The sequence below is a fragment of the Camarhynchus parvulus genome, chromosome 26 (genome assembly GCF_901933205.1).
Source record: "Camarhynchus parvulus chromosome 26, STF_HiC, whole genome shotgun sequence".
NCBI lineage: Eukaryota > Metazoa > Chordata > Aves > Passeriformes > Thraupidae > Camarhynchus > Camarhynchus parvulus.
In genome coordinates this window covers 2,130,880-2,140,110 of record NC_044596.1, presented here as the reverse complement: position 1 = coordinate 2,140,110, position 9,231 = coordinate 2,130,880, and the positions used below count along the sequence as shown (strand labels likewise).

Genomic DNA, 9,231 nt, shown 5'->3' with positions numbered 1-9,231 from the left:
GGGATGGGGTTGGTTGTGGTGATGGGGCTTGCTATAGGGGGTGTGTTGGGGTTACTAGCAGACGAGGGGACAGTGAATAGTGGGGGTCTATTGTCAGTCTGATCAGACTTCAGTGGAGTGGCCATGCTTTACTCAAACTCCTGTCTGTAGGACACCCCAGTGTGCAGGACACCCCTGTGTGCAGGACTCTCCTGTGTGCAGGACACTCGTGTTTGTAGGACACCCCTGTGTGCAGGACTCTCCTGTCTGTAGGACACCCCTGTGTGTAGGACACCCCTGTGTGCAGGACTCTCCTGTGTGCAGGACACTCGTGTTTGTAGGACACTTATGTTTGCCAGAGTCCCCCCGGGCTGGCACGAGGGGGCCCCTGTGGCTGCTGACGTGGGTGACCCCCCCCTTATCTCTGACCCCGGGATGCAAACAGGACAAGGTGACCCCACGGGTGCTGGGCTGGTGCCAGGCTGTGCCCAGGACACAGAGACCCCTGCCACTGGGGTATTTTATGAAAAATCCCTTTGCTAGGATTTCTTCTCTTGGGAAGCTGGGAACCTTCGGCTTCTTCTTGTTTTGCTGCTTTGGAATGTGATTTGGAGAATTGTTTACTCAGCGTGTGAATTGTTTTAATTTAATGACCAATCTCAGTCCAGCTGTGTCAGGACTCTGGTCAGTCACAGGTTTTTATTATTCATTCTTGTTTGGCCTTCTGAGGGGTCCTTTCTCTTTCTTTAGTGTAGTTTTATAATATAATATAATATAATATAATATAATATAATATAATATAATATAATATAATATAATATAATATAATATAATATAATATAATATAATATAATATATAATTTCTATTATCATATTATATTATATTATAATATATAATTTCTATTATCATATTATATTATATTATAATATATAATTTCTATTATTATATTATATTATATTATAATATATAATTTCTATTATTATATTATATTATATTATATTATATTAACATATAATATATTATTATAATAAATATATTATTATAATAAATATCTAATTATAATTATTGTGTGATTATAATAATATAATTACTATTATTATATTAATATAATATATAACAATATCTATATTATTATAATTGATATAATGGCATATAATGTTATAATATAATATAATTCATATAATTAATATAATAATTTCTGATATATGATGTGATATGACATTATATCATATTATATTAATACGATATTGTATTATAATAATATAATATATTGTATCATATTACAATTAATATATTATAATCATTATTATATTTATTATGTAATTATAATTATATAGTTGTTATTATTATATTAATAGAATACAGAATGATATCTATATAGTTATAATTAATATAATATAATATAATATAATATAATATAATATAATATAATATAATATAATATAATATAATATAATATAATATAATATAATATAATATAATATATTATAACATAATATAATATAATATTCCTAGGATATTTCTCATTTCATAGGATATTTCCTATTTCCTAGAAATTAAAAGGATTTTCCCTAGGGTATTTCCTATTTCCTAGAAGTTAAAAGGATATTCCCTAGGATATTTCCTATTTCCTAAGATATTTCCTATCTCCTGTAAGACAAAAGGATATTCCCTAGGATATTTCCTATTTTCTAGGACATTTCCTATTTCCTATAAGTCAAAAGGATATTCCCTAAGATATTTCCTATTTCCTAGGATATTTTTTATTTTCTAGAAATTAAAAGGATATTTCCTAGGATATTTCCTATTTCCTAGACGTTTCCTGCTAAGATGTTTTGTGTCTTTTTGTTATGGTGGGATCAGCTGGGAGAAAATAATTTGTAATATTTTCCACCGGGAGATGTCCAAAAATTAAGCAAAACTCCCGCATTTATGGCACGTTTTGCATCCACGTTCACTCTTCAAATTGTCCCATCCTTGGTTTTTCCTGGATGAAATAAAGAGGGGATGTGGAAACTGACGGGCAGCACCCGCGAGCCAGCAGCTGGGGAAGGGATTTGTGATGTCATGGAGAAATTGGGGCATCCCAGAATCGGGGCATCCCAAAATGGGGCGTCCCCAAATCGGAGCATCCCCAAATCGGGGAGTCCCCAAATCGGGGCATCCCAGAATCGGGGCATCCCAAAATGGGGCGTCCCCAAATCAGGGCGTCCCCAAATCGGGGTATCCCAAAATCGGGGTATCCCAAAATCGGGGCGTCCCCAAATCGGAGCATCCCCAAAATCGGAGCATCCCAAATCCGGGAGTCCCCAAATCGGGGAGTCCCCAAATGGGGGTATCCCAAATTCGGAACATCCCCAAACCGAGGCATCCCCAAAATCGGAGCATCCCCAAAATCGGAGCACCCCAAATCCCCAAATCGGGGAGTCCCCAAATCGGGACATCCCAAAACCGGGGCGTCCCCAAATCGCGGCATCCCCAAATCGGGGAGTCCCCAAATCCGGGAGTCCCCAAATCGGGGCACCCCCAAATTGGGGCGTCCTCAAAACCGGGGCGTCCCCAAAATCGGGGACTCCCAAATCGGGGCGTCCCAAAATCGGGGTATCCCCAGAATCGGAGCATCCCAAAATCGGGGAGTCCCCAAATCGGGGCGTCCCCGCGGAGCCGAGCGCGCCCCGAGCGCTTTTGGCCCTGCGGAGCCGCCGTGGCGGGGTCACGTGGGCGGTGCGGAAGTGGAGGCGAGGGGCGATGGAGGGAACGCTGGAACAGCACCTGGAGGAGACGTGAGGGGCCGGGGGGACAGGGGGTATGGGGGATGTGGGGGACACATGGGGGGGAATGGGGACACGGATGGGGGGATGTGGGGGAACGGGACATGGGGACGTTGAAAAGGAAGGAAAGGATATGGGGGACACAGGGGGATATGGAGGCATGGGGAGATATGAGGGACATGGAGGGACACGGGGATATGAAGGGATGAAGGGGGACACGGAGGGTTATGGGGGCATGGAGGGACACCGGGGACATGGGGGGACACGGGGGGATAAAGGGGACATGGGGATGGGGGGACATGGGGACGATGTATGGGGGACATAGGCGACACGGGGGGATCCGGGGGGACATGGGGAGATATGGGGACAAGGAGTATGTGGGGGGACACGGGGGAACGGGGGTAACATGGAGGCACGGGGGGATATGGGGGACATAGGGGGACACGGGGGTGTAGGGGACACGGGGACGTGGGGGCACGGAGACGTGGGGACATGGGAGATATGGGGGACGCGGGAAACACTGGGGGTGTCCCTCACACGGGGGGATATGGGGGAGACACGGGGGGACACGGGGGCCGGGCTGTCCGGGGCTGTCCCAGGCTGTCCCGTTCTGTCCCTGCCGGGCTCTGATGGCCGCTCTCTCTCTCTCTCTCTCTCTCTCTCTCTCTCTCTCTCTCTCTCTCTCTCTCTCTCTCTCTCCCCGCAGCATGAAGAGCCCGGCCGTGGTGGGTGTGCTGTGCACCGACTCCCAGGGGCTCAACCTGGGCTGTGAGTGAGGAGCTCCGGGCATGGGGGGCACCGGGGGGGGGCTCCTGGCACTGCACGGGCCCTTCCAGGCCTCCTGGGGCTGGGGTACCCCAGCTCCTGCCCCATGGGGGGGTTTGGGTGCCCCAGCTCCTGCCCATTCCCTTTGGGGGGCTCCCCAGCATGGGACCACCAGGCCCAGCCCTAGAGACCCTCCCTGGGGGTGCCCTGTCCTGCATCACTCTGGGGACACCTGCCCTGCCACCACCTTCAGGTGTCCCCAAGGGCCACCAGCTGCCTGTCCCTACCAGGGCCAGCTCCTCCTGACACCTCAGGTTGGGATTTTTGGGTGGAGGGAGAGGAACCATGTGGGGAGATGCTGAGTCAGCCCTCAGGGAGGGAAATGGGGCTGGGCAGGAGCAGGGAAAGAACTGGGCAGGACCGGGGAGGGAAATGGACTGGGGCAGGGGGAAATGGGCTCAGGCAGGAGCAGGGAGGGAAATGGGCCCAGGCAGGAGCAGGGAGGGAAATGGACTGGGGCAGGGAGAAGGGCCAGGGCTCGAAATGGCAGGAGCAGGGAGGGAAATGGGCTCAGGCAGGAGCAGGAAGGGAAATGGGCCCAGGCAGGAGCAGGGAGGGAAATGGACTGGGGCAGGGAGGGAAATGGGCCCAGGAAGGACCAGGGAGGGAAATGAGCAGGATCAGGGAGGGAAATGGGCCCAGGCAGGAGCAGGGAGGGAAATGGGCCAGGGCATGAGCGGGGAGGGAAATGGGCCCAGGCAGGAGCAGGGAGGGAAATGGGCCCAGGCAGGAGCAGGGCAGGCGGGAGGAGAAATGGGCCGCTGGGGCAGGGGAGGGAAATGGACTGGGGCAGGAAGGGAAATGGGCCCAGGCAGGAGCAGGGAGGGAAATGGCCGGGTCAGGAGCACCCCCTGGGCCTGGGGGTCAGTCGGGGCTGTCCCAGGGCACTGCCCTGGCACAGGGGGGGTTATCCATGGCCTCCCCCTGCAGGCAGGGGCACCCTGTCAGATGAGCACGCTGGCATCATCTCAGTGCTGGCCCAGCAGGCGGCCAAGCTGACGTCGGACCCCACGGACACGCCCGTGGTGTGCCTGGAGTCAGACAGCGGGTGAGCCCCAGCCTGAGCCCCCTTGAGCCCCCTGTGCCCTCCCCCAGCCCTGGCAGCTCCTGCAGGCACAGCCCTGGAGCAGCGTGGGGGCGGCACTGCCACAGGCATGCGGGTAATGGGGATGGAAAAGCAGAGGGAAACCGTGCGGGGCTGCTGGTTACTGCAGCTCGGGAGCTCTTCCCCCTTGGGGTCCCTGTGGGTGACACAGCCTGGGGTCCCTGTGGGTGACAAATCTGGGGATTCCTGTGAGTGACACAGCCTGGGGATGACAAATCCTGGGGTCCTATGGATGACAAATCCTGGGATTCCTGTGGGTAACAAATCGTGGGATCTCTGGGGATGACAAATCCTGGGGTCCCTGTGGGTGACAAATCTTGGGGTCCTTGGGGGTGACAGAGCCTTGGGTCCCTGTGGGTGGCACAGCCTGGGGACGAGAAATCCTGGAGTCCTGTGGATGACAAATCCTGGGATTCCTGTGGGTGACAAATCCTGGGATTCCTGTAGGTGACAAGGTCTGGGGTTTCTCTGGGTGACAGAGCCTGGGTCCCTGTGGGTGACAGATCCTGGGGTTGCTGTGGGTAAAATAGCCTGGGGTCCCTGTGATAACAAATCCTGGGATTCCTGTGGGTTACAAATCCTGGGGTCCCTGTGGGTGGCACAGCCTGGGGTCCCTGTGGGTGGCACAGCCTGGGGTCCCTGTGGGTGGCACAGCCTGTCAGTCAGTGGCAGCAGGGATGTCTCCATCACTGCTCCCGGAGTGAGGAGATGGAGCAGCCAAGCTCTGGGGTGGGGATGGGCCCTGGGGCTGCTCAGGGATTCCCCTGCCCACTCCCCAGCGCCAGCAGCTGCTGCTGGCCCAGCTGCCCCCTCAGCCCTTTGTCCTTGCTGCAGGAACATCATGATCCAGAAGCACGACAGCATCACCGTGGCAGTGCACAAGCTGCTGTCCTGAGCGCTGGGGACAGCTCTGCTCCAGCTCCTCCCTGCACTGCCGCCCTCCCTTTGGAGCTCCTCACCTGGGATGAAGGCTCTCCCTCCCTCCCTGCCTCTCCAGATCACATTTCAGCCCCTGTGCTGCTGAGGATGAAGCGTGGGCACCCCCCAGGCCCTGTAACAAGCAGATCCTCCCTGCTTTGTGTGGGGGGCCTCATTTGATGGAGAAATTAATAAATGACCTGTAAAAACCTTCCTTCCTCCTCTTTGCTCTGGCTGGGAGAGCTGGGCCTGGCAAGGTAACTTCTCCCACTGCCTTCATTAGCATTTCTCTGGAGAAAGATTGGAACTCTGGAGGCTCCTCAGTAGAAAAGGTACACAAAGCTTCCCAAGGAATTTCTCCTAGGAAACATTGCACTTCCTCAAGTTAAACATTCTGTGGGAGTTCTTGCTCACTGTGCCTTGGGTTGAAGTTCAAACCTGGCCCTGGGAGCTGGGAAGGGATCTTGGCAACGTCCTCACAAATCCAGGCCCCTCTTCCTCTCACAGATTTGAAATGCTGCAGGGGAAAAAATCCTGCAAAAAAATGGGGAGCTGCTGCACCCCGATGGTTCCTGTGTGCTGGGGAGGGAAAAGGAGCTGGGCTGCAGCTGCAGGAAGGGGAAGGGGAGTTTCACAGCAGAGCATGAGGGAAAAATGTGAGATTGTCACTGCTAGAAGTGAAGGGATGGGACTTTTCATGCTAAGAATGATTTGTTGCTCAGATAAACATCAGTCTCAGAGGCTGTGAGATTTTAGAGGAGCAAGCACTCAGCCATGGCTCAAGAATAGCACAAGATTTTTTGTTATAAGGCAATATAGAACTTTCTAACCCAATAGAAAAAGCCACAGGATTTATTTTGTTTTTCTGACCTATCACCTTTATTATTTCTGCAGATGCTTTCATCTAATGGGCTTTTAACTCACAAGTTTTAACTTAATATTTCTGTTATAACTTCTAAACTCCCAACCTACTCCATACTATTTTATTACTACACTATAAACTCTTCACCATCTTACCCATACAGTTTCTCACTTCAGGCATATTGTTACTTACAACTATAGAAACATAAGAAATATAAATATTATATAGAAAATATTATATAGAAAATATTATATAGACAATATTATATAGAGAATATTATATAGAAAATATTATATAGAGAATATTATATAGAAAATATTATATAGAAAATACTATATAGAAAATATTATATAGAGAATATTATATAGCAATATAATTAGGATTTTTCTGCTTAATATCTGTGTATTGTATTTTTACACCAATCCAAGCTTCTCCCAAGGCTGTAAATCAAACCTTTCAATGTCTGTGGAGGTTTTTCCAATTCCCACACTTGGGCTGGGTCAGTGCAGTGCCATTGTCACTGCTCTGACTTCACTCTGCTGGGCAGTGACAGTCATAGGCTCACACAGGAGTATTCCCTGCCCAGCCAGGCTCCACACTCAGCTCAGTGTTCAGCTGCAGCAGAGCCCTGATCTTGACTTATCCAAGCCCTGATCTTGGCTTATCCAAGCCCTGTGCTGGCCCTGGGAGTGCTGCTCCCCTCTCCCTCCATCCCACCAGGCTGGCAGCAGCTGGAGCTGCAGTTTCCCCCTGATCCAACAGCTCTGAGTGCTGCTGCCCCTCTGCCCCCTCCTCAAAAACCTGATCCTGCCCAAATAAAGCTCAGGGTACTTATTGAAACCCCTCCTGCAGGGAAAGCTCCCAGAAATCCTGGGCTCCAGCAGGAGGATGCATTCAAAAACCAGGAGTTTTTGCATTCAGTGCCAAGGGACAGCAGAGAGCATCACTGTCCCCACTGATGGGAGTTTTCTGTGACCTTGGGAGTGAATCCCACCTGGAGTGGCAGCTCAGCAGGGGCAGCAGGGCTGTGCTCACCCAGAATTTGGGCAGATCCACAGCGAGGCAGGGAGCTGTGAAAAACGCCAATCACTTTGGTTTTTTTTAAATTTTAAAAAGTTTAATAGTAATAAAATGGTTATAAAATTAGTAATACAATTAGAGTAATAATAATTTGGACGATTTGGATTAAGACAATATGAGACAATAGAGACAAAGAGTTACAGACCGTCCAGGTACATCTTTCCGGGCAAAATAAGCCCGGAAAAAGACCCACGTTAACAGAGGATTAACCCTTAAAAACAACAGCCTGTTGCATATTCATACACCTCATCCATGATGCATAAATTCCATTCAAATACAGGATTCTGTCTGGGCAGTTTCAACTTCTTCCTCTGAATCCCAACAGCACCTTCGAGGCAGGAAGAAGTTCGTTTCTTCTGATAAGAGGGCAATAAATTCTTTTTCTCTGAAAGATCTGGGTGTCCTGTGGCTGCTATTTTGCTGCAAGTCCTTTCTTTACATCCTTTATCGATATACTGAGTCCTTTATCTTGACATCTTCAGCGTCATGCTTTTTATAAGCTACAAGAACGTAAAATTTGGTGGGTGATTGGTTGATGATTTATGATCATGGTTTGTATTTTTGTTTGGTTTTTTGGGGGGAGGTTAGTTCTGGGGTTAATTCTATGTTTGTTTGGGGGTGGTTGTGGAGTGATGATGACAGTTGGTTATTGTTTTTGATACTAGGAAATATAGAGGCAGGGTAATTGAAAGCATATTGATGACAAATGATTTGGATAATGTAGGGATATATGGTTTAATTATTTGACAAAAAAAAAAAAGTCAAGATAAATGTCTGTAGGATTGACGGGGGGTTGCACAGTCGGGATGGGGGGAGAGGAGAGATCTCTGCAGCCAGGGCTGGGAACTTGTGGGTTATTGCAAAGGGCCTGGGTGCAGGGCCCTGCTGGGAGCTGCCAGCCACAGCTGGAGCAGGACTGAGAGAAGAGAGGGGCAGAGAGGATGAGAGGGTGAGAGAGTGAAAGGCAAGAGCTAAGAGGCAAGTGTAAGAGTATAGAAAGTAAGTGAGCGAAGTTCCCGTTACAATACAATAAATTCTCTTCTGTGCTGCATATTCTGATTCTCACTAACCAATCTAGTACAAGATACAAATCCTATAGCATTTCCATACAGCCTATAAGAATCATTACATTACCACACTGTATTACATTTTAAACCCTAAAAACTCCTCTTTGGGCCCCTTCTGCCAAGCTGTAGGGTCTGCTCTGACCCTTGGAGCTGTCTGCAAGCAGAGGGTGTTGTTCCATCAAAAGGGGATTACTTTCAGCTGGCCACACCATTGTTTTCCAGTTGTTCAGTAACTGAGGGATCTCAAAGCTTGCTTTCATTTCAATCTCACTTATAGTTTCTATATTCTCAGAATCTTTTGCCAGACAATCATATTTATAAGGCTTTCCTGTCTCATCTTCCCCAACAAATGTCAAGATACATTAAAGAAAAATATCCTACATAGCACAGTTTCTATTTCAACATTTCTGACAACCTAAAACTATATTTAACATGCTACTTAAGAGAATTAATACAGCATCACTTTCTAATACAACACATACAATATTCATTTTAATCTTTGTGAAAAGCCAATCACAAAATACATATTTTTCACAGAGCCAAACCGCGGGGCTGCAGCACGCTCAGTTTTCCATCCTGTCCCCGCTCAGTGATGCTGCTCCCGGCCAGGACAGGCAGGGACA

General features: G+C 48.6%; 1 protein-coding gene across 1 annotated transcript; it reads left to right on the top strand.

Annotated features, from left to right (window-relative positions):
- The first annotated feature begins 2,687 nt into the window (after positions 1–2,687).
- On the top strand, positions 2,688–5,808 carry LAMTOR5 (late endosomal/lysosomal adaptor, MAPK and MTOR activator 5). The gene is made up of 4 exons (XM_030965813.1): positions 2,688–2,763; positions 3,458–3,519; positions 4,507–4,624; positions 5,516–5,808. Exons 1-4 carry the CDS (start codon positions 2,729–2,731, stop codon positions 5,574–5,576), a joined length of 276 nt encoding a protein of 91 aa, XP_030821673.1. The 5' UTR covers positions 2,688–2,728; the 3' UTR covers positions 5,577–5,808.
- The last annotated feature ends 3,423 nt before the right edge of the window (positions 5,809–9,231 follow it).

Bases quoted from the DNA above. Each gene is read 5' to 3' on its own strand.
- LAMTOR5 (XM_030965813.1), top strand. From the start codon at position 2,729: ATGGAGGGAACGCTGGAACAGCACCTGGAGGAGAC. The intron at 3,520-4,506 runs GTGAGTGAGGAG...CTCCCCCTGCAG, and splicing joins CCAGGGGCTCAACCTGGGCT to GCAGGGGCACCCTGTCAGAT. The intron at 4,625-5,515 runs GTGAGCCCCAGC...TCCTTGCTGCAG, and splicing joins TGCCTGGAGTCAGACAGCGG to GAACATCATGATCCAGAAGC.